The sequence below is a fragment of the Lemur catta genome, chromosome 7, assembly GCF_020740605.2.
Source record: "Lemur catta isolate mLemCat1 chromosome 7, mLemCat1.pri, whole genome shotgun sequence".
In the NCBI taxonomy this organism is placed as follows: domain Eukaryota; kingdom Metazoa; phylum Chordata; class Mammalia; order Primates; family Lemuridae; genus Lemur; species Lemur catta.
The window spans coordinates 21,154,181-21,180,303 of NC_059134.1; the positions used below are offsets into that span (position 1 = coordinate 21,154,181).

A 26,123-nucleotide genomic window follows, 5' to 3' on the forward strand; every position below is an offset into this window, starting at 1 on the left:
CCATAATAAACCAACCAAAAATACTCTTAAATTTTCCAGCAAATCAAGAACAGAGAAAATACCCTGAAAGCTTCTGGGAATAGAGGGAAAGGGGGCACCAAAGAGTAAAAAATACACTAGAAGCTAGACATCAGTGATTCCTTAATTTAGGGCTATTTTTCAACCCTGAATTCTATAACTAGTCAACTCACATTTGAGGACTGAATAAAGGCATTTTAAGAGATCAGAGGACTAAAAAAGTTTACCTCTCACTTTTTCACAGAAAGCTATTTTTGAAGATATATTCTTCCCAAACAAGGAAGTAAAGCAAGAAAGAGGAAAACACAGGAGCCAAGAAACAGGCACTCCAACGGGGACAGGCAATGAAGTCGCATGAGGACAGCGGGGGAGACCTCAGGGTGACAGGGACCACAGCACAGAGAATAACCAGTCCAGATAGGAGTTGAACACAGATCACTCCTAAATATTAGCATTATACCATACACTAGCTACTATATTAATGGGGTGTATTAATAGATTTTATTTCATAGAATATTATACTGAGAGGATGTTTGAAAGCACAGTATGACTTGGTTGTGACAGGTACAAACTGTAAACTAAGGAAATAAAAATAATTACTTCAGGAAAAGCAGAAGGTCGTATAGGAAAGCTAAAGTAATTACAGTAATTACTTGGTACATTAGGGAGCAAAATCATTTAAATGCTCAACACTGATTTAGCCAAAAAACATTCAACTAATGATAGTGGAAGGATATGGAGTAGGAAGCAAGGAGATATCATAAGAGATCTAAATCTTCTTCTACAACATCTGCGGTAAACACATCAAAAATCAAGAAGCAGCAGTACAAGCATATGGTTTAGAAACACCGAGGTAGGAAAATCTGAACAAGAGTATAGAGAAGAGCTGGAAGGGGCAGAGGCAGGGAACCAATGTTTTTGTAAGCCTTTTAAAAATTCTTTTATGTCTTCCAACTGGCAGGGGAAAAAAAAAAAAGAAAAGAAATTAAAAAAATATTCTTTTAAACTTAAAAAAAAAAAACCCATGTCCATTTATCACTTGGATTTTTTTAAAAGTACATTAACTCTATTAAAAACAAATCAAGGCTGGGCATGGTGGCTCACACCTGTAATCCCAGCACTCTGGGAGGCCAAGGCAGGAGGATAGCTTGAGCTCAGAAGTTCGAGATCAGTCTGAGCAAGAGCAAGACCCCATTTCTACTTTTTCTATTTAAAAATAGAAAAAAATTATCAGGGCATGGTGGCATGTGCTTGTAGTCCCAGCTATTCGGGAGGCTGAGGCAGGAGGATTGCTTGAGCCCAGGAGTTTGAGGTTGCTGTGAGCTAGGCTGATGCCACAGCACTTGCCCAGAACAGAGTGAGACACTGTCTCAAAAAAATAAATAAATAAATAGATCAAAATAAAACAAACAACAAACAACAGCTACCACAATGTAAAGAAGTAGGCACTCTAATATTTTCATAACTTCAGCAGTGATTTTAGGATAAAAATCTTGGGACATATTTTAATGTTTATCAAAAAGTTAAATATGGCTGGGCATGGTGGCTCAAGACTGTAATCCTGGCATTCTGGGAGACTGAGGTGGGAGGATCACTTGAGCCCAGGAGTTTGAGGTTGCTGTGAGCTAGGCTGACACCACAGCACTCTAGCTTGGGTGACAGAGCAAGACTCTGTCTCAAAAAAAAAGTTAAATGTTTTCAGATAAATATTTTATTCATACAAAGCAAATAATGAACTATAAGGTATAAAAAATAATAAAACACCACATACTTAACCACCCAGCTAAGAAATAAAATACCACTCTTTGTGAAATTCCCATGTGTCCCTCCACTAATTATATCCCTTCTCCTCTATCATAGAGTTTAAGTACACATTCTTTCATCCACTAGCAATTCTACTGCTAGACATTTGCCTTACAGACAGACTTGCAAAAGTATGCCAATAAGTGTGTAAGCCTGGAAACACTAAGGATGTCCATTAAGAGACTAATAAATTATAGAATAGCCAAATGACAATACAATACAAGAAGCTTTTTTTCTTTCTCTATTTGAATTTCTACACAGCTAGGGAAAAAAGCGTTCATTTTCTTCTTTCCTCTAAACTCCGATACCACTTGACTACGTACTCAGCAATTTAAACAATGCTCACCGCTTTATGCTGAACAGTGTTTCACCTGCATATATATCCTCTTCCTGATAAAACTACTAGCTCCTTGAGAGCCTTGTCTTAGACTTCTTAGCCCATATAGCACTCAACACTGAGCACCTTATCTAGCACAATAAACACCTTGCAAAAGTAATATGCGTTAATTGTAAAAAATTCAAATATTCCACAAAATTAAAGTCCTCTGAACTTTTATCCCCAGAAATAATACTGAGGAATTTTGGTGTGCAGTCATCTAAATTTTCTCCATATGTATGTTAAAAAAAATTTTACAAGCAAATTTCTTTTATAGAAATGAAGTTATACTACACATATTGTACCTAGTTGCTTTTTAAAACTTAATATACATTAAACAGCTTTCCGCTTAAGTATATGTAAATTAAACTCATTCTGCAGAGCATTCATTCTGTCATATGGACTGTGGTAGGCAGAATAATGGTCTCCCAAAGGTGTTCGTGACCTAATTCTCAGAACCTGTGAAAATGTAACCTTACTTGGCAAAAGGAACTTTGCTGATGTGATTAAAGATATGGATCTTGAGATGGGGGAACTATTCTGGATTATCCGGGTGGGCCCAATCTAATCACTTGAGTCTTTAAAAGATGAGAACCCCGAAGAGGAAAGACTGAAAAAGGAGGAAAGGAGTCTAGGAGCCAAAGAATGCAGCTGGCCCCCAGAAGCTGTGAATGTTATCCACTGGAAACCTACAAGCGACAGGGAATCTTAATCCTACAACTGCAAAGAACTAAATCCTGCCAAGCCCAAAAGAGCAAGGAAACATTTTCCCCTAGAGCCTTCAGAAAGGAATATAAACCTGCCAACACCTCGGATTTTACCCTGGTGAGACATGCGTTGGACTTCTGGCCTAAAAGAACTGCAAGATAATAAATTTGTATTGTTTTAAGCTGCTAATTTTCTGGTAATTTGTTATAGCAGCAATGACACATGGGCGTATTGTGGTAACACATTATATAGATTGTGGTAGGCAGAATCCATGAACCCACATCCATGAACATGTGGGTTGTTTCTCATTTTTCATTACTACAAATAATGTTACAAGAATACCTACATCTACGTCTTCGTGCAAGTTTATTTTTTTAGGATAAATGTCTAGAAATGGATTTCCTAGTTCAAACTAAACATTACACATTTTTACAGATGTCAAATTGTCCTCCAGAACAATGGAACTAGCTTGTAGCCACATCAACAGTGAACGTGAGGGCCTGTTTCTCCACAATGAGCACTACCTGTCTATACAACTCCACGAAGAAAAATATTTCAAATTAACATATACAAGTATGATCACTTCTTTGTCTTATTATTCAGCTTCTCTAACATTCCAAGAGTTGCCAGTAAACTCTTACTGAACGAACAGATAGCAATCTACATAACAATATAAAAATGCTTTAGGGGTTACGTGAAATCTCTTAGGATGCTGCCAAAGAACCTGTTATTGAGGGGCCAAGACTAAGTATTGTCAACTCCAAAACATCAAGAATATATCACTCAAATAGTCCAGATTTCAACTACTGATTATTAATCTAGCATTGATAAATTTATCAAATTCCGCTTTAAAATAGTTTCAATTCCAGTCAAACACTGAAAGTAATTACTACATGCTCAACTTTGTTTGAGTAGCTAGTAACAAATAAGATATGGCTCATCTTTTAGGAACTCATGACAAGAAACACTTTTAATAAAATATTTACAAGGTGGTAAGTTCTATGGCAGATATCTTCACAGGGTCCCACAAGCATCTGGCCAGGCCTAGATCATATGAGTGTAAACATGTGTGAACTGAGGGTGGAGGAAGCAGGAAGCAAGGAGAAATTCTAAGTGGTTTAGCCTTGCTAAACCACAAAATATAAAATGGAAGGGAGTAACAGGCAAAGTGCCTGGAAAGAGGAATGAATTTAACTCAGTAAGTAATGAGAAGTCATCAAAGTGTGAGGTAAGGCAGAGGAACGAGGTGGTCACATTTGTGCTGCAGATCAATGACCCTGATAGAGGGGAGAACAGCGTGAAGTAAGGTAAGATAATGGGACACAATCATTTAGGAGATAAGACCTTTTATGGAGCACCTACCATGTGCCAGGTTAGTCAAGTGCTGATATAAAAGAAATCTCCTTTTGTATACAGAAAATGCATCCTACGAATAAATTTTTAACATTCTAAACTAGGAATCTATAGCATACTAGAATGATTCATTTGCCCTATATTTACTAAAATCTTCAAAGATTGCCTTACTTCTAAGATTTAGTGAATAAATCCCTGTCTTACCCTATTCTCTGATGTAACAATTTGATCACATCCTTTCACTATCTTTATTCTTCCTATCTTCCCTAGGGCCTTTCTAGTTTGTTTAGTTTCTACATGGTACTTTCTACCACCCTCGAATCACTTTAGTTGCCACTTATTTTATTATTAATAAGTGCCTCCTTTTTTTCGCAAGCCTATCTTTCTAATGCCAAGATTCCACTAGAAAAGAAAATAAGAACAACATATTCTAGTCACATTAACAAAATAGGTCCAATTCTTTTATTTTCCTCTCATATTCTCCACCAAACTATATGAGTAAAGCCCCAGTCCCAGGATACAGACAGAAGAATTTGGGCCTTAAAGCTGGAATGCCTGGCCACAGAGCCTGGTTCTGCCTACTAGCTGTGTGATCTTTAGCGAATTCCTTAACCTCTCTGTACCTTGGTTTCTTCACTTGTTAAACGAGGATAATAACATTACCTATTCATAGGGTTGCTATAAAGATTAAATGAGTTAAAGTAAGTGCTTAACATGGTATCTGCCATATAGTAAATGCTCAATATATATCAGCTATTATTACCCCTTGTAGTTTGGATGTCATTAAGCATTCTACGGCTTTAGGACACATGTCATAATGGATTTTGCCATGCTCCTAAATTGCAGCCTTACCTTGGCACCAGCCAGTTCCTTCATCATGAAGAGAGAATCATCGGCTCGTTCATCATCATCATCATCATAATTTGGGGAAGGAGCTCCCTCTGTTCCTTGCCTCAATAGGCTGCCACTTCCTCTAGGATCAAATGGATCTACCACAATGGGCTCAGTACCTTTAATTTCACATCGGCAGAAAGGACAGCCTTGACCTTCTGATTCCTGCAGAGGAAGCAAAAGATGGTAACAGATGCATCCAAAAGTACTTAAAATATTTGTCTACTAGGAAATAAATTTCCTACAGATAAAAAGAAATTAAAAGTTTAAACTTCTCCCACAAACCAGGTCACTCTTTATATCTTTAAAGGATACATAATAGCCAACTCTCCAGAGTGATTACATAGCTGAGAAAATGCATGGTTTGGATCCATACCTGCCAGGACGTGAGACAGGATGTGCACATGAGGTGTCCACAGGGCTCAATCTTTACATCCTTATCATTTTCAGCACATATTTTACACAGTTGGAACGTGGAGCCCATCTCACAGTATAATTCGTATTGTTCCTTTGATTAAAAAATTAAGAGATTATTTGTTGAATGAATGAATGACTGTGATCATAAATGCTAACAACAGAAAAATTGAAGACAGTTACTTTCTAGACAAATTCTGCTTGTATAAAAATCTCCCAATAGTGGTCAATGTTCTCCCATTAAACCAGAAAGCATCTAGTCCTGGCCCTACTTTCAACTCTATGGTTTAAAGAGAAATTATACAAATTCACTAATCTAGCCAATGGTTTAAAATTAAAGTGTTCTAATTGCTTAACTCAATTATGCTGTCAGTTCTATAAAGTATATACAAAAGCTTGGCTCCAGTGGTATGGTTATAATATAAAACAAAATTCACCTGGGTCACTTTGATGTGGTCTTGGGGAGTCGGTTCACATAAGCCTGTCAGGTCAGGATTCTGATTTCGTCCATCAGGAAACAAATAGCTGTAAAAAGAGTAACCAATCTTGGGGTTTTATTGAAGCCAATTTATTCATGCTTGCTAACACAGGCAAACGATATCTAGGAGGTTCCTCCATTCTAAAAGCAATTTGTGTAAGTATAAAGATAAATCTTAAATATTTCAAAAAGATAAACAATTAAAGAACAGTTCGAAGAAGATATTCTCCAAACACTGATATTCCCTCTCTAGGGTACAATGCCACAGGCTCTATCTTTTAATCAAGGGGTTAGCAAACTTTTTCTATAAAGAAACAGACAGTAAATAGTTTAGACTCTGCAGGCCACATAAGTCCATGTTACATATTCTTCTCTGGTTGTTGTTTTTTAAAAAACACTCAGGAAAAACTATCTTGGCTTGCAGACTGTAGCAAAACACAGCTAGCCCATGGGCCATAGTTTGCCGATCCCTATTTTAATCAATGGATGGCCACTAGATATAAAGTCTTAATTTAAACTGCATTTGCTTTTTACCAAAGACCTGAAATACCTTTGTTTATAGGTTTAATAAAATGAGAGAAACCAATTTAAAAGTAATGCAACAAGATCTAAGTTAAGCCAATGAGATCACCTACCAGGGAGATCTGCAGTTTCTAGCATCAGACTGCTCTGACATTAGGGGCAGGACCTCTTGCAGATCCAATGCTACTACTATAGACGATGATGCATAATGAAAAATGGATTCTAATAATCCCTTTAAAACAAAAGCTAGTTTTCTGCTACTTGGTCAACTGTTAGTAGTTTTAGTGCTTACCAACTGACAATCAATTTGAATCCCCAAAAGAATAGCAATTCTGGAATAAATTAAGGAATTAATTATAAATATTAGCACAGGTTACAAAAGTCCAAAGCCTGAAGGAAAGGCTACTGAACAAAAATGAAGTGAGGATGAAAGGCTGAAGGCCACGGAGGAGGCCTGCTGTCACTAGGAACATGTTATCACTCTAGTGTTGGCTAGTTAAATAACTGGTCAAATTTCCTGCCAATTGGTATGTTTTAAAATCTAATATACACTTGGAAGTGAGTTAATATTTGGAAAAGGAGAAAGATAAAGCTTACTCATTTTCTCTACTGAATTAGTAGAGAAAAAGGATTTCATTCATAGAATCCCTATCATCTAACAAATGTCCTACAGGACCTGAAGGTCAAATCAATATAACCTGTTAATATGCTTCCTGAATCTTAATCTGTAGAAGAAACCTGGAATAAAATCATTAATGATGAAGTTTTACAGCCCCTGAGTTCCGAGACTCTAGCAAATCGTAAGCAGTAGGTACTCACAAGCCTTCCCTGAAGCCATCAATCAGTGCTTGGAAGAGAGGTTTATTGTGAGGGATTGTCTGAAGAATGTTCCCATCAGCAGTAACGTACCCAATAGCCCACTGACCCAGACGAGTACAGCTTAGCCGGAAGATGTAACTATGAACAGAGATAAAACAGAAGGTTTAATAGATACATTGGTATTAGGGTGGAAGGCAAGACAGGGACAAAAATCAAAAGGACCATCAAGAATAACTTCTTCAATGACTCCAGACCAGGAACAAAGGACACATAAACCCAATCTTAAGTGGCTTAAAAGCATTTATCAAATCATAAGGTCTGAATAAGTCAATTCTTCTGATAAACAGACACCAATCCTACTGCAGAATCTTGGCCACTGGGGAACTAATAACAGATCACGTCTCTTCTATATAGCAGCAGAAATCACAAGAGAATAAAATTCAGGAGGAAAAACCTCTTTGCTTCATGGCACTGACCTGCCAGGTTTGTGAATGAATTTCTGGAGTCGAGCTTTCACTTCATCATACGTCAGAAAAGCCATGTAACCAGGATGAGTTACAGCAAGGCTGTTCCAATTCCTGAGCAAAGAGGACCAGGGCTAAAGAAACAAGAGATCAATCACAGACCATTCAGCTCTAGACATACAACCAGCCTTAGAGCAATGAAGAATAAAAGAAAAAAAAACTCCAATTCTCAATTCATTGTCACAAATTCTTAATTATATTGTCACTCTGAGGGAAGACAAACATATTTGAGAAATAAAAAAATTAAAAAGCTAAGTAGAAAAGAATATATACTTATAAGGAGAAACTTAACTATATAAAATGAAATTCTAGAAATTGTAAAGCAGCTCTAACAGTAGTGAGGCAGAACAACGAACAGAAAAATAGGACAGGGCCTACATGTGCAGCTAGTAAGTTCCAAAGAAATGTTTATTCAAGTTGGCATACACACAACGGAGAAAGCATTATTTTTAGAGAAAGAAAAATGATTTCTTTTGAAGCAACAATACATCACAATATTAATAGTGAAGAATTTCCATACAATAGGAGAAAAAAAGTGGAAAACATACACAAATGTCCAATACCAGAAAACTGATACAATATATTATATCAATTTTTTGGCCAGTCTACAAACATTAAAATGATGCAAAATAAGAATATTCAATGACAAAGAAAGAAGTGAGAAGAAAGCAGGTTGTAGTGTTATTTTTAATATACATATAAAATATAGGGTAGTTTTAATCCTTTTTTGCTTATAGTTTCTAAAATGAATTAGAATATTTTTATAATATACAAAACCCCAAGTATTTTTTAAAATGAAAGCTTTCTCTTTAGAAAAGTAGCAGTAACCAGTTTAATCAACTTTTTTAGTATCCTACCTGAAAAAGTCGTGTAAAGATGTCAAATTCGAAAACTGAAATATAATCATTGCAGGTCAAATCAATAGTGGATTTCAGGGCCATGGCCTCCAGCCCAGAACTGATGGGATGTACTTCATGTAGGGCCTGTCGAAAGCTCTTCCAAGGGACAATTGTCCTGAGATGGGGTGGAGAGAAGGCACAAAGTGAGATGAGAGAGAATTCTAGGCATTGCTATAACCAAGGAAAACGAAGAGAGCCACATTAAGCTCTCAATATCAATTTCAATTCTCTTAAAGAAGCTGAGCTGTATTTTGGTTGGGAATATAAATAAAAGAGTAAGGGATATATTTCTTAACTTTCTAATGAGTAAATTACTAACACAGAAGTCTTTTCCCACTATTTTTTGGCAGAATGTCACAAATTATCCTCTTTCTAATCTTCAGACATTTGTTCTTTTAGAGAAGCATGGAAAAGGGAGATGAGACTATCCTTTTTATATAATAAATGTAACCTGTGGCCAAGACTTTTACTATGTAAAAGCTTGTATTTAAACTAGCTTTTTATTAGATGGGATCTCGCTGTGTTGTCCAGGGTGCAGCCCAGTTCACAGGTATGATCACAGCTCACTGCAACCCCTACCTCAGCATCCCAAGTAGCTGGGACTCCAGGTGTGAGCAACCATGCCTGGCTAAGCTAACTTTTTTAAAGCTTGAAAAGCATTCTGTGTTCTTTGAGGAACCTGTGCTACCAAGGCAGACAAGGGCAAAAAAGATTAAGGTACAGGAAGAACAGAGTTCTGACAGAGATGAAGAAGAAATTATTTAAAGTATGAGTCTTTAAACCCCAGATAAGGCCAGTAAGAAGTATTATGGAATTTCTGTTTCTCAACATCTTTAAAATAAATATAATCTCTTTGCCTTTGGAAAGATTATGTATTCACTTGCCTGAAAAATAAGAGATTAAGTGATGTGTTGAAGTTTTTTCTAATGTAGTTAAGTTAAAGGTATAAAGTTAAACTTATTCCCATCCTCTTCAATTGGGTTTTTAAAATTGCTATTTAGTCTTTATTTGATGTACAAAACATGATTTAAAAAATAAATAAAGGCCTTTACAGTTAGACTTACATTAGAATTTGTACATTCAACTGAAAAGTTTTATATTTGACTGAAAAGAACCTTTTCAGTTCTTTGACCCAAAATTCCGGAGGATATGAAAGAACATCTATGTTTACACTTAAAAACATAAGCCTGCCTCATAGATCGGCCTATATTATATATAAAGGACAACAAAACAAAATGGAAAGACAAGCCACAGACTGGGAGAAAATATTTATAATGTAAGTAACAAACAAAGAATTAGTACCCTACAATAAGAAAAGGACAAACAACTCACTTGGGAAATGGGTAAGTCAGGCATACGAACAGGTAAGTCAGAATAAGAATCTTTACTGGTCATAAATGTGAAAAGATGCTCAACCTCCCTTGTCATCAGAGAATATAAAGCAAAATATGATACCAATTCGCATTAGCAGTACTGGCAAAATCATGGAGCTATTGAAACTCTTGTATACTACTTATAGGAATATAAACTAGGACAACCGTTTTGGAAAACAATTAAGCAATAGTTACAGCAGAGCAGAAGATGTAAAATCCTTCAGCAATTCCACTCCTAGGTATGTAACTAAGGAGAAATTCTCACATATGAAGACAACTAAGATACTGTTCACAGCAGCACTGTTTGTGGCAGCAAACAGTTTGAAACGTAAATGTTCATTAACAGGAGAATGGATGGGGAGAGAAAGGAAAGAGTATTCAATCAAAGAGAATGGGTTTCAACGGAATCTGCAAAGCTTTATTTCTTTAAAAAAAATGAGTAGGGCAAAAACTGTTAATTTTACCAAAGCTAGGAAATACGTACAATATACATTCATTATTTTTCTCAAAGTTTTCCCATGTTATATTTCATTAATAACTAAACAAAAAGCTCACAGCATAAGCTTTAGTTTTTCATAGTTCAAATTAATTATTTTGAGACTTACTTTTCCCCAAAAGCTTTTCTCCAAAATTCTGCAGCATCTGCTTTAGTAATCCGAAACGTGTCTCCTTGAAAGAGTCCACTTGGAAAGATTCCTTTTAGTTCTGCCAGCATGTGGCTGAAGATCAGGGACAGTTTGGTTAGGTTTCGCCTACAAATGATCAGAGGTGGCAATAATTAAACAAACATACAAATGCATTTTCATTTTCAAATGCACCAAATTCACCACACAGGATGTCTGATAAGAACATTAAAATACACTTGAAAACAAACTCTTCAAATATACTTTCTGGTCAATATTATTCAAAGATGTATATATTTTTGTAGAACTGGGGACGAAGAGAGAAAGGAATGTGCTGTTAACAATACTATATACTCTGTGATGATGTTATTCTTTGTTCAAAGAAAATCTTCAGAAACTGTTTTGCTCTAACAGCATATGAAACATGCAAATATAATGGAAGAAATACTGTTAATTCACCAAGTCAACTCCTCTCTCTTCCGTTTGAATAGATGTTATATAGTGAATAAGAAAAAATTGTTTACAGTTATATATTTAAAGCTTTTAGTCTCAAATTAATAAGGCCTAATAACTCTAAGCATAACATGACCAAATCTACCTTTTTAGGATGACAGATTAGAGAATTCAACAAATAAGCATTAGAACTTGTACACTACTATAACCACTCAACCACAAAAGAAAGAAAATGTTAGTAAAATATTATTACTTCCAGCTTTGCATAAGCTATTTTGGATTTTTAAAAAGATATATTTATCATACAGTTTATTCAAATTAAAGATAAATTAAAATTCCCAACAAAAAGAGCTATTTAACTATCCAGACCTAACAAATGTGTTCAGTAAATCAGACCTCAAAGATGTAAATCTGGCCGGGTGCGGTAGCTCACGCCTGTAATCCTAGCACTCTGGGAGGCCGAGGCAGGAGGATCACTGGAGCTCAGGAGTTTGAGACCAGCCTGAGCAAGAGCGAGACTCCGTCTCTACTAAAAATAGAAAGAAATTATCTGGCCAACTAAAAATATATATAGAAAACATTAGCCGGGCATGGTGGCACATGCCTGTAGTCCCAGCTACTCGGGAGGCTGAGGCAGAAGGATCGCGTAAGCCCAGGAGTTTGAGGTTGCTGTGAGCTAGGCTGACGCCACGGCACTCTAGCCCGGGCAACAGAGTGAGACTCTGTCTCAAAAAAAAAAAAAAAAAGGTAAATTTTACCCAAGCAATTCCTCTTCCTTTACCAAAAATGAAATGCTAACATCCAAACCACATAAAACTTACTCTAAGTGTATATGTTACTACTGGTTTTCAACAATTAGTTAACTTAATTCTATCAATCTGTTTAATGGATGTTGATTATAAAGATGCCACACAGTACCAATTTCACACACCAGATGATGTCTCTACTTTTCAGTATGTACTTTGATCAGATTATCTTTATCTTTAATGCTATTGTCACACAAAATAGGATATACACACTTCAGATACTGTTTGACACTAAACCAGATTACACTTGCCTATGTTCCCTTGCCCCAATAATTTGTATTTATGTATCCAGCAGTCTATTCTTGTCATATAAACAGACTATAAAATTGCAAGTCAAACCATTATCAATTATTGATTATCTAAAAATCCTCTTTAATAAAGACAGATTTTTCTTTTTTTATGCTATACTGGAGGGTCACCATTAATGTCTTGGATTAAATGCAGCACCAAATTAACCAAGTTTCTCTAGCCCTGGCTCTTGCAAAATGCTGCTAAAATCGTTCTAATTAGCTTTTCAATACGTCAGCTCCAGTTATTTGGTATTTGTCTTCTTTTACTTACAGCAAGCTATTGCTTTTCTAGTTTCCTGTTTGATTTCTAAAAGCACCTCCAAAAGTGATAAAATATCAATATTCTTTGAAGACAGTTTAAAATAATTCATATGCCAAATAGCTCAAATGTAAGATAAAAATACATGCACTTACGCAATCCCTAAACCCTATTAACTGTTTTTCTTTGAGATCCTTTAATTACTGCTGGTTAGGACTTCTAATATTTACCAGAGAAGAAAAAACAACAGATAAGATCGAGAATATATCACAAACGAAATATGAAACAGATAACTTGACAGAAAACCTGCAATGTACAAATTAATCCCACTGAATTTACTTTCAAGTCTTCAGGAGAACACTAGACTGCACAATCAGGGGCTTGAACCTCAGACATCTATATAACATTCTGCCAAATGTTAATCTTTAAAGATAGGCAACGGAGAGCCTTAATGTACGCTAAATTATTTAGAAGCTACTATGTGTAACTATGCTAAACAGTATAGCAGAATAATGCATGAGATGATAGAAAAAAATACATATCACACTCCTGAGGTTACAAAAGAGCTCTTTTTGAAGAAAACAGGTTTAAATTTTACTTCTTCCTGAAAGTAACTTTCCTTGCTTTTACCAGTGTTGTCCTCTCTTGGTTCTTTTACTTGCTTTTGTTCCTTCTTTGGCTTTTTTCCCCACCCTCTTGAGAGAGATTTCCTAAGAGTCTGCTCTCTTGCTGTTTTCTGTTCTTTCTCCATGTACTCTCTTCCTTTGCAATCTTAGGGCTCCAAAAACTACTTTGCAAATAATTCCCAAATCTTAGGCCCCAGTAGCTTTCCAAATGCCTACCACATTTCTCCACTTGAAGGCTAGCACTTCAAAGCAACATGTTCAGAATTAAACTAATTTTTACTCAAATCTGCTCTTTCTTCCTGTTCCTTATTTCTGTATTTAATGACCACACCATTTTACTTCCCACAAATTCAAAACCTAATGAGTCACTGTGGCTTCTTTCATTTCCCCTGTTCTCTGTATCTGGTTGATTTGTTAATCTTCTAACAATTTGTTGTCAATCATACCTTTGATTTTTCATACCTATTATTTTTCTAATTTAAACTCCTTGCTAAAATTTAAATTCCAGTCTTCAGTCTCTCTGCCTAGGTAGGTCCAATCTTGCCACATTTAGCTGCCTTTTAAGAAGGGGAAAAAATAATCAATTTTCACAGAGCTGTGGGATAAAATCCAAACTCAGTTTGGGTTGTAACACTTTCCATTGACCTGAATCTAACCTACCTTTCTAACTCGTTTCTTAGTTCTTCACCACTATGCTCTAGCCAAACTGAGTATTCACCTTTTCTTGTACCTACCACTCTTCTTCACTTTCTCACCTCTCAGCCTCTGCCTATCTGTTTCCCAAGTCTGAAATAACACTCAGCTTAAATGTCATTTCTTAAGAAGCTGGCTAGATGTAATAAAACTCTCAACTACCCCAGTATTTTCTTTGCAGTTCTGTTATATTATCAGAACCAATCTTGTGCTATAATTATTTGTGTACACAAAATCCATCTTTGATTTGTATTTGTATCTCTCCAGGCATTTGGCACAAACTTCTAACCTTCAATATACCTTCAGAAAAATCTGGGTGCCTACTATGTGCTAGGCTCTGGGAATGAATACAACAATGAACAGAATAAAATTTCTGCTTTTATGGCATTTGCATTCCCATGAGAGAGTGTCAGACGGTGAGAGAAAAGTGCTTTGAAGAATAAAGCAGGGTATAAGAAGAGAGCCATGTAAGGTTGCTATTTAGGGAGGGTGGTCTTAGAGGCCTCTCTGAAAGTTGATTTTTAAGCTGAGTCTGAAGTGAAGACAAGGAGTAAGTCTTGGACTGACTGGGTCATGTCAGTATCTTTAGCTGTTCAAATAATCTTTCACTGAAAATCCACCAGGTATCTGGCATTCCACTGGATCAGAGATAAAATATACATACCAAAATACTAATGGACAGAAAGCTTTTTTATTTTGTTAAGTAAGCCACAAAAAAGGGGAGTGTTATCGACCACAAGGATGTAATGGCACTAGGTACCTAAGAGTGATTCAAAGTGCCAACTGAAATAGTTACGGAAAATCAATTTAAGACATTTTCCTACTCAAGGATGCATCCTCCCAAAAAGCCAGCTTACATTTCTTAAAACCACCAGAGATGTGCATCCTAAGCACCATACTTCTTAAAAGGAAATCAGGAATCTATAAAAGCCCATGGGTCAGAGCATTTTGTAACTGATCTGAGCTGAAATTCTGTTCAATAACATTTTAAGGCCTTAGGCTTACGGCTCAGTGTCTACAGTGTATAGGGCAGAATTTAATCAGCAGAATCTGTCTTAACATGTAAACAGAACAATGAGGCATGATGGATATTTGAGCTTATTACAAGGTAAGCAATACTTTTCAAAATTCTGTCAGCAGTCACTTCAATTCATACAATGTGTTCTAACAATTCTCCAAAGAGCTACAAAGAAACACAATTGTTCAATTTTTTTTAAATGCCCTGAAGACAGACCTTTTCTTTCTTAAGTTCCAATAGTAGCAAGAAGTAGTTTTTTCTTTAACACAGTGTTTGAGGAAGGTCATCTGTCTTGTACTACCTTTAACTCTAACCATCTATATCTAAGGAACTGCAAAGTCTACCCTAAAGCTTCCATCTTTCTCCTCTTTTACCTCCCAAAATTTCTCCATAATCAAATGCCAATTCTGTATGTAGTGCCAATTTTTTTTACTTTTGAAATTCAAAATTGCTGTCAGTTCTTTTCCCCCTACCTTAGATCCTACTCTAAAAAGCCAATGTACCTTCATACCTCAGGCCTAAAGTAATGCTATGCATTTTTCTGTGCATAGTTTCACCTGATAAGGAACTAAGATGTACATGTCACCAATATACAAGTAAATTAAATAAGCAATTATAGCTACTGTTTTAGCTTCAAAAGCAGAAATATAAATACAACTTGATAGGAATCACAATCACCATTTCGAATAAGACAGAAGTCGAAAAGTGGCCTTTATATGAATAATGATATAAACAGAAAAATCCCTCAAATAATTCTGACCAATGCACTTACTACTACATAGAATACTGAAAAGGTTGTCTTATAACTAAAAGTGATTCACAGAGAAAGAAATAGAAAAAAAAGAACATAGTATGAGGAGATAAATTAACCCTTTCTATTAAAAATACATTTATTAGGACAGGCATGATGGCTCATGCCTGTAATCCCACAACTTTGGAAGGCCACCGTGGGAGGATTGCTTGAGGCCAGGAGTTTGAGACCAGCCTGTGCAAAATAGCAAGACCCCCACCTCTACAAAAAATTTTAAAAATTAGCTGGGCATGGTGGTGTGAACCTGCAATCCCAGCAACTTGGGAGGCTGAGGCAGGAGGATCACTTGAGGCCACGAGTTTGAGGCTACAGTGAACTATGATCACACCACTGCACTCCAGTCTCAGTGACAAAGTGAGACCCTGTCTCTAAAAAATAAAGAAATAAAAATGCATTTAATTAACATTTAAGACAAACACTGAGAGTTAATATCACCCTTTCTCATTTTAATGAGAATGCCCCATCATTCAGAGATGCTATAACAGTTTCAAGAAGAAAAAGAATGTTGAGAAATGAATATTAAGAGATTGAGGTCCTCCAGGAAAAAATAATATGATGACTTACAAAACATGAGTCCAACACAGTCATAAAGACATTCTTGCTTAGAGTTACAGTTTGTCGACACTCCATTTTTTATAGAGATAAATTTCCAATTAACAAGCACGATCTATTTATTCTTTCTACAAAGAAGTGCCTGAAAATATTTATGATAATATTCAAGAAGACTAGAGATCTAAAACGTATTTTCTAATCTACCATTAAGTTATTGTGTCCTTAAGCATTTATTTAACCTCTGTGGGCCCCCACTATGTCAGATGTGGTATGAGGAAGCTGGAACCAATTACTCTCAAAGATCTCTTTCCACCTATAAAAATATATACATTTATACTACACCACTGATTCAAACTGGGGAAAAAACTTTAACTTCAGCTGCTTAGTTTCATAAGAGAATTGAAGAGGAAAGGCATGAGAGAAAAGAAGCTAGTGATTGTCATTATGTGACCAAGGACTAGAAATCATGTCCATAAATAGTTTTTAAAAGTATGCTTTTTGTCTGCACAAAATTTAAATGAACTTATGTCTTACGGAACTTAAATGAACAGTTAATTGTATAAACCCTGAAGAGGGCCTGAAAAGCTAATCTAGTCTGCTAAACTAAAAATAATATTATCTAGTCTACAATAGAGATTTGCTAAATCCCAGGAGGTATGAATTATTTTACTCAAAGAATTTTACAATTTCTGAAAAAATAACAGAAACAACAAAAATCATCTCAAAATAGTCCATGAAAATGGTTCAAGGACTCAAAGAAGTTTCTTTGATTTTTAAGACAGGAAGAAAACAGAACTTTTCCTTTAAAATCAGTAATTTAGTTAATTGTAGATCAGCATATGGTGGTTGTAAAATTCTTTCAACTTTTCTGTATGACTGAAAAATTTCACGATAAAACACTGGGGAAAATCCCCAATAATTTAGACTTAAATCTATTTTAATAGTACTTGTGGATCAAATGAGCCTATCTTTCTCAGTGGGAAAATTTCAAAATGATTTAACACTTTTAATATAATGATTAACATACAAGCTACAAAACATTACAAAATACCATTTTGGAGTTGTAAAATATTCCCAAAATAAGGTTACAACTCTGCCATTTAGCGATAGTGTGGGCTTAAGACCCATACAGATAAATAATGATAAATTAATTATATTGATGAAGGGTAAAGTGCTCACTCCTAAGTGTTTCATTTATTTGCACCATTTCAATGATAATCGCTGCTTTTCCTATTCTGTAAACTCCAAAACCCTTATATACAAACACTAGTGTCATCCAAAGAATGTTGAGTGACAACATACTGAGATGGCATTTATAACTCAATAGCAGCATCCTCTGTTCATAGTCATCAGCTTTAAAAATAAATACAACGGAACTTCTTCCCACAAAGCTTCACAGGAAGTCAATGAAGTACTCTGTTCAACTCTTATCTACTTAAGCTGTTAAAAAAACAAAAAAAGCAAAATGAAAACCATCACCTACAAAAAGAGTTTTCTGCTAATGTATCTAAAAAATATCAATGACCCTTTTTACTAAACATATATTAAGCATATTTGTTGCTATACTCCTGGTCCTGCTCTTGAGATTCCCAAATTACATAGTAACAGATTACCATTAATCATCCAGAGCATTCTAGGCTAACCAGTCTGTCTGAATTCTAAAGCTAAAGGGGATACTAACTCATCAAGTAAATGGGGATGCAGTAACCCATGAGAGTCCCCAACACTCCCCTCATACTTCTATCAAATTAATTTTAATCTTAAAACACAGACTCAATCTCCTTACTCCTACACAAAAATCTTCAATGACTTCCCAAATAACCACCAAAAAAATTCAAATTGTTCAGCTTATACATCAAAGCACTCACAATATGGTCCTAATTCACCTTTGTAAACACAACTGTTATTTAGTGTTCCCCCAAACATTCTGTACTTTCCAGGCCCATGCCTTTGGTGATGGTACCACATCAACAATAAACACTTCTCTCCTTCTCTAACAGTTGACATTAAGAGCTTACCATGCACCACATACTTTACTAAGCTAAATTTACTTCATTTAATTCTCATAATAATGCTTTTAAATAGGAATTACTAACCCTATCTTACAAATGAGAAACAAAGACTTAGTGACGCTAAATAATTTGGCCAAGGCCACAGAGCTAGTAAGTGGCAGAGCAGATCTAATTCAAGAGCCAGGGCTCCTTGGTATGACACATATTTCCCTTCAAATGACTATGATTACTAAAATCCTGCCCATTATATTCAAAGTTCTCAAATGCTATTTCCTTGGGGAGGAATGGGGACAACTCACCAGTCTATATTTAATGTTTACTCTCAGCTTCAGAACTCATAGCACCTTGTTCATATTTTTCCAGGTTCTATCAAGTTCTGGTTCATATTAGTCGTCTTACTTCCCCATTTGGACGGCAACTGCTTAAGTGCAGAGGCAGGGAAGGTATCTTACATACTTTATGCCCTGCAGACATGAGCATACTGCCTTGCACATGAGGTGCATTTAATACATTTATAGAACTGAATTGGAAAATATTACTTATTTTTTAAATAAACCTTTAATTTTAGATTTACAGAGAAGTTTGTAAAGACCGCACAAAGAATTCCCATATAGCCCTCATACAGTTTTAGTTTCCCCTAATACTATCATCTTACATTACTGTGGTACATTCATCAAAACAAAGAAAGCAACATCAGAACAGTACTATTAACTGAACCCCAGACTTTATCCAGGTTTCACCAGTTTTTTTCATTAATGTCTTTATCTGTTCCAGGATCCAATCCAGGATACCACATTACATCTACTTGTCACATTTCCTTAGTCTCCTCTGGTCTGTGGTAATTTCTTGTATTTTCCTTGTTTTTCATGATATTAATAGTTCTGAGTGTTGCCTAGGTATTTTGTAGGATGTTCCCTCAATGTGTTTGATGTTTTTCTCACATTTTGACTGGCATTACAAGTTTATAGAAAGAATATCACGGGGGTGGTATGCCCTTCTCATCATATCAAGTCATGATATCTACATGGCATCACTGAAAATATTAACTTTGATCACTTGGTTAGTGTTTGCCATGTTTCTCCACTGTGAAGTTATTAATGCAAAAGATTTACTTTTTCACCTCTTTCCTAACTCATTTAAAGCATCATTTATACTAGAATCAATATTTTTAAATGATTAATGTGACATTCTCATTAAGCACGTACTTTTGAGACATAATATTTTAAGTTAGCACCTTCAGTTTCTAGTATGGTTAGAAAAAACAAAAATAGCTCAAAAATCATTGTGAACATTTAACAACTGTTCACTAGCTACATTACTCATGGTACTATCATTGTTTCCTAAGAATTAGAGAATATAATCAGACTTCTCTGTATTTCAAAATAACTTTTAAATTTACTTAACCCAAGTTCTGAAAGACAATATAACAAGTAACATTACATATACTGGAGCACCTCCTCACAGCTAGAAGCATTATTAACCCTCAGTACTGGTTACTACTTCCCCATACCAGTTCCTTAAAGAAATGTACAAACTTATCAATTAACATAATGCAGAAATCTTCAAAACCTCTCATACCCTCCCCTCAACAAATAACACACAGCACTAAGCACCTTTCAGAAGGCTCATGCCATGAACTTACAAAATAAAAAAATATAGATACATAGACAAAACAAATTATTCTGAGCCGAAGACAGTACTAATAGAATCTAATCAAATATGTAGAAAGCCTTTCTACTTGCCATTAATTATTTAATTCCTGAGTATATAACTTAGACATCAATTTCCATTTAAACATACAATTTCCCTGAACAAATATAGAGTAGCTATTACTAATAAGCTTTGCTATTCTCAAAAATTGAGAAAGAACGTGGAATTCTATCTGTCTGAATCTAAGACCATTTGGAGGGACTAAACCAGAGAAATCTTCATCACTGCCATTTCTTCTATTTTCCATGAAAAATAATCCTCAAGTTCATTAGTATTTTAGTTCTGTTTTATTAATATTAAATAGTACTTTATCAAATTTAATATACTTTTATTAAGAAGCCACAAACAAAGACAATGTCAGATACTACAGGAAAGAAACAATCTTCTTGGATCTCGTGATCTAGTTATCAAAGCAGACTACAACACTTAGGCAGACTTTGGCAAGTGCTAGAATAAAGTACAAACCAAGTGCCATGAAAGCTCAGGTGGGAGAACCACTATAAAACTAGTATTAATTTAGGAGGCTTCTTGGACTTGAAAGAATGAATGGAATTTCAATAGAAAGTATGGGGGCGAAAGGGTTCCAGGCCAAGGTAATGACCAAAGCAAAGGCTCAGTAGCAGAGTTCAGGGACTGGCACACAGACTGGTATGGCTAGAATGAGAAATCATGGAAGCACAGAATAAAATTGATAATAGAGGCAGGTCTCAAAACGTAAAGATGTAACTACCAGGGTGAGAGATATTACAAACACAGTGAGGAGTCATTAAGGGTTTGGGACTAGGGAGTGATGTCTGATCTGTTTTAAGGGTGTAAATGACAGCAGTGTACAAGACAAATCCGAGGGGAAATCAGAAAAGTAGAGAGATCAATTAGGATAGTACTGAAACAAGAAAGAAGTAATGGGAGCCTGGACTAGAAAATAACAGGGGCAGTAAAATAAGACAGATTTGAGAAATAATGCAGAGTATCACTAGGTAGGAGAGGGGAGATGAACCTGAAATTCTGATTCTGAGCAAATGGAAGCAGGGTATTACTAACAGTATATTAATAAAAGCTAATGCTTTTTAAGGGCTTACTAGGTACCAGGCACTTTACATATTTTATTACTTAATTCTCATTTACAATCTTATTAAGACAGATTCCACTATTATCCCCATTTTGTGGATAACAAAATTTAGGCCTAAAGAAGTTAAGGAAATCCCTGGTTCGCTACTCCCAGGTTTTGGCACCAAAAAAAAAAAAAAGTTGTTAAGCCAAGAATCAGTCCCAATAGTTTATGCTTGTCATCACATTATACAGCACTAACTCCATTAGGGAACACAGATGATGAAGCTGGTTTGCTACCAGCTAACAAAGAGGATACATCATTCTGTGTTCAGAAATGTTGAGTGTGAGATGTCGGAAAGATATTAACATGGCAATGACTTGCAGGCAGCTTGGGAAACAGGTATAAGACATGGAAACAGATTTGTGAATATTATGTGAAAAATTGTTGGCCCTGTTAGGAATGGAACTGTCCATCTGCTAGTTCCCTCCCACAGGACAATCAAGCTGAAATAGTGTTTCCCCCTTTGGGAGGAGTCTGGAGGGAGGTGGAAAGGAATCAGAAGGATAGAAAAAAAACAATACTGGTAGGCTTCTCCTTTAAAAGACAGAATAGTCCATGTGAGAGGAATTTGGAAATGCTGACAAGATCCCAAAGAAGCTATATTTATAAGAAAATTGTGGGCCGGGCGTGGTGGTTCATGACTTGTAATCCTGGCACTTTGGGAGGCTGGCGTGGGAGGACTGCTTGAGGCCACTTCAAGACCAGCCCGAGCAAGAGCGAGACCCTGTCTCTACAAAAAATAGAAAAATTTGCCAGGCGTGGTGGTGCCTGCCTACAGTCCCAGCTACTTGGAGGCGGGAGGATCGTTGGAACCCAGGAGTTGGAGGTTGCAGTGAGGTATGATGCCATTGCACTCTAGCCAAGGTGAAAGAGCAAGAAATTGTCTCATTTAAAAAAAAAAAAAAAAAGACCAAAAAAACCCCCCAAACCCACCCTGAGTGATCAAATAACCATAACCATTAAATAGAATAGGTATCAAAATCCACTCTCCATCCTCATATATAGACATGCTTATACCTGTATGTGTGCACAAGCACAAATTGACTGTGTCAGTATTACAGAAGAATTTTTGCTAAATATTCCCTGCAAAAGCTAATTCTTATCTTCTACAAACTGTTCACAAATACAGAAATAAGTAACTTATTTTGATTACTTCCATAATCAGATAAAGACCACAAAAATTTACATGCTAGCTTCACTTACCAATATAAACGAAAAAATCCTAAATAGAATCCAGTGAAATAGTAAATATATATACATATTATATACATACATGTATATAATTACAAACTAGGGTTTATCCAAGGATGTTTTAACTTTACAAATCAATTAACATAATTTACTGCAATAACAAAAAACAAAGAAGAAACCATGTATCTCATAGTGCCAATAACTTATCTCCATCTTAGTCCAGTTATCACCTTAGTCCAAGCCACCATTATCTCACCTGGACTACCAAATTTGACTAACTGGTCTTGCTCTTTCTGGGTTGCTTAGCAACAAGCTAACTAGGACCTGGGGATCCTCCCCTCCTTCTGGCAGGAGGAGTTTCCCCTAAACATCTTCTCAGGACCGCCGCGCAGTGCCCCCGCCCCCCCGCCGCCGCCCCAGTCTCTAAGTACCAGGCAGCTGGTTCTCAGCAACTCCTGTAAACAAATGGCACCCAAATGCAACACTTATTACCTCACCACAGGCAACTCCATAAAAAGAGAGGTGGGGGAGGGGTGGCAGAATCCCTTTCCTGGAACCCAGTCTAACAGTACATCTAGCTGTGCCCCAATCCAAGCACTCCTCTCCCACAGGCCCTCCTCATCCTTCTACCTGTGATTTCCAATCTAGATGATGCCACTGATGTTCACCAGGAGTATACTGAGAACAAGTCCTCAAAAATACTTGCTCAGCCGGGCGTGGTGGTTCATGCCTATAATCCTAGCACTCTGGGAGGCTGAGGCAGGTGGATTCTTTGAGCTCAGGAGTTCGAGACCAGCCTAAGCAAAAGCAAGACCCCATCTCTACTAAAAAAAATAGAAAGAAATTATATGGACAACTAAAAATATATATAGAAAAAATTAGCCAGGCATGGTGGCACATGCCTGTAAGTCCCAGCTACTCGTGAGGCTGAGGCAGAAGGATCGCTTCAGCCCAGGAGTTAGAGATTGCTGTGAGCTAGGCTGACACCACAACACTCTAGCCTGGGCAACAACAGAGTGAGGCTCTATCTGGAAAAAAAAAAAAAAAACTTGCTGAATGAGTGCAGTCACGTGCCATACAATAACGTTTCAGTCAACAATGGGATGCATATAAAACAGTGGTCCCCGTAAGATTACAATACTGTATATTTACTGTACCTTTTCTACGTTCGGATGTTTCAACACACCAATACTTAATATTGTGTTACAGCTGCCTACAGTATCAGAACAGTAACATGCTGTCCAGGTTTGTAGCCTAGGAGCAAGAGGCTGTACCATATAGCCTAGATGTGTAGTAGGCTATCCCATCTGTGCACTCTAATGTTCCCACAATGATAAAATCAACTAACAACACATTTCTCAGAATGTATCCCCATCATTAAGAGACACATGACTGTACTTAACATTAAAGAATAATTTCAACGGCCTTTAAATTGTAATTTCTTTCTTTTAAAAAAGTTGTGGTAAAATGTACATGTCAAAATTTACTGTTTTAATCATTTTTAAGTATACAATTCAGTAAATATGACTTATTTCTTTTAACTTTCTCCTTTCCATAATTTTTCATCAATGAGTATTTACCTCTAATTTTCTTTTAATCAAATACTATGTCCTGTTTTCTGTGAACAAAGCATTATTTTAAATGCTTTCTAAGCATTTATTTATTGTAATACAACAATCCTATGAGAATACTTTTTTAAAATTTTGAATTGACAAATAATAGTATGTATGGGGTACAATGTGGTGTTTTGATATATGTTTATATTATGGAATGATTAAACTATGAGAACACTTTATTCTACACTGCCTTCACTTCACTGCTCAATATTACATATTTACTGACATGAAAGTGTGTCACTGAGCAAAAATAACTGATAAACTGTGATACAAAGCAGTCTGTTAATCATTAAGAATCTGCAAGGAAGACCTAACCTATAAAACCTTGATATAGTGAATTAAAAAATAAAATAGGTAATATGCAGCCATATATAGGCTCAAAGAGCCCTGCACAAAGGTTCATGTCAAGAGAACTTAGCTCACTGTTAACAGAAACAACGCAAGATTTTCTTTCCTAAGTGGCTTTTTAATCATGCTCACTGAAGTTAAAACAGGAGAATATGAGGAAAGGGATCACTATTATCTGGTTCTACTTCATGGAGAAAATAAAAGTTTCAACTAATTATTTTAAATATAAATAGTCTCAGAAAAATACCATAAAAATAAGAATAAAACAAGAGACATTAAGTCTGAACTTAGATTTCAACCATCTAGATATTTAGACACTAAGCTGGATGAGTGTTTTGCATTAAAATGAGTAGGAGGAGGGTTTAAAAGAAAGAGGAAAGAAAAATGCTAACGAAGAAAAGTTTTTATTCCATTTCTTTAACAAATTTAATCCTTAAATACACAGGATGTAAGCTTTCTGAACAATATTTCAACACACATCAAATAAAAGGAAAAAACCAAGTTGCCAGAACTGAAATCCACAATGCTGCTAACATTTTCATACTACTAGGTATCTCTAGCAGGCATTTGCTGGCTTTGTATACTAAAAAACTGGCAGGAAAGACATTCTTGTAGCCAGTTTTTGAGCTTGTTCTTTAAGATATTCCTAATTTAAATGCAGTTGTAGACTTCACAGTATTACGGTTTTAGAGCAAGTCTTGGTTGGCACTATTAGAGCAAAGTGATTAGAAAAAGCTTTTTTGCATATTCTACTTGACATTCTGCCTACTTCTCTATAATGCTCTAGTTTTATAAAACTTATCACTGATCCTTTAGGGGTAGGTAGAAGAGTGCCTTCATATTCCCTCTATCTGCATAATCAAGCCTATGTCCTACTAGAAATATTTGTAATGAAATTCTCTTGGTATGTGAATACATAATCCTATGGCAAGTCACACAACTGAATATTTTTGTGTTCAAAAGACATGCCTATTAAAACATATTTTAATTTCTCTAAGCTTATGTAGTTTACTGTTTTACATAATGCTTGAGCTGCAGCCTCCAAAGGATCATTTCTGTGAAATGAAATGAAATATATAGTCACCATTCCTTTACATTCAAACAAAGAAAATAGAATTGGCAATAAACAATTTGGAAACCTCGGATAAAAGCAGTCTTTTGGTTGACCCGTTGTGCATTTCAAAGAAACAGAGTGTCAAGGCTAATAAATAGATTTTAATAAGTCTGCATGGTCCTACAGATAGGTGGTAGCTGCTTAGATTACTGTGTCACAGGGTTCAGAGGCAATAGGTTCCAGGGTGGATTAGAAACGTATTCTGTGGACTTGAGAGAGATGTATGAGAACATTCTTAATTGGCTATCTCTCAGTCTAAAATCTATAGTTTTTCATCAAATTTAGAAATTTTTTTCCCATTTCTTCAAATTTTTTAAGGCTCTGCCACTTACTAGCCACATGGACTTGGGTAATTTATTCTCACTCTCTGAGCCTCAGTTTCCACATCTATAAAGTGTCAGTCTGCTCAACAATGAATATACAGTGCCCAACACATAGAGAATGCCCAACTAAAGTGTAGTGAGGTAGGGACTGCATGAAAAAGACTACCCCAAGGTTCAAATAAATCAGGCACACAGCAAGCACATGACAAATATTAATTGCATCTGAATTTGGAAATACTCCCAAGTAAGTTTTAGACTGAGACTTCTGCTTTCATCCAAGAAGGAATTGCAAAGACTGGATTTACCCTCCCACCCAAAAGAACTAAAAAAATAGACAAAATATATGAAACAATGATTTTCAGACACTGGACATCAGGCAGCAGAGGACA

General features: G+C 35.9%; 1 protein-coding gene across 4 annotated transcripts in view; it reads right to left on the reverse strand.

The window, feature by feature from the left end:
• Positions 1-26,123, reverse strand: part of CBL (Cbl proto-oncogene) — a 75,836-nt gene that overhangs the window by 16,092 nt on the left and 33,621 nt on the right. For all 4 annotated transcript variants that reach the window (XM_045556288.1, XM_045556286.1, XM_045556289.1 and 1 more), the window contains 7 exons: positions 10,784-10,930; positions 8,764-8,920; positions 7,859-7,980; positions 7,383-7,520; positions 6,001-6,088; positions 5,526-5,657; positions 5,111-5,314 (listed from right to left, as the gene is read on the reverse strand). In XM_045556288.1, coding sequence (XP_045412244.1) covers positions 5,111-5,314; positions 5,526-5,657; positions 6,001-6,088; positions 7,383-7,520; positions 7,859-7,980; positions 8,764-8,920; positions 10,784-10,930 — 988 coding nt within the window. The remainder of the gene's footprint in view (positions 1-5,110; positions 5,315-5,525; positions 5,658-6,000; positions 6,089-7,382; positions 7,521-7,858; positions 7,981-8,763; positions 8,921-10,783; positions 10,931-26,123) is intronic.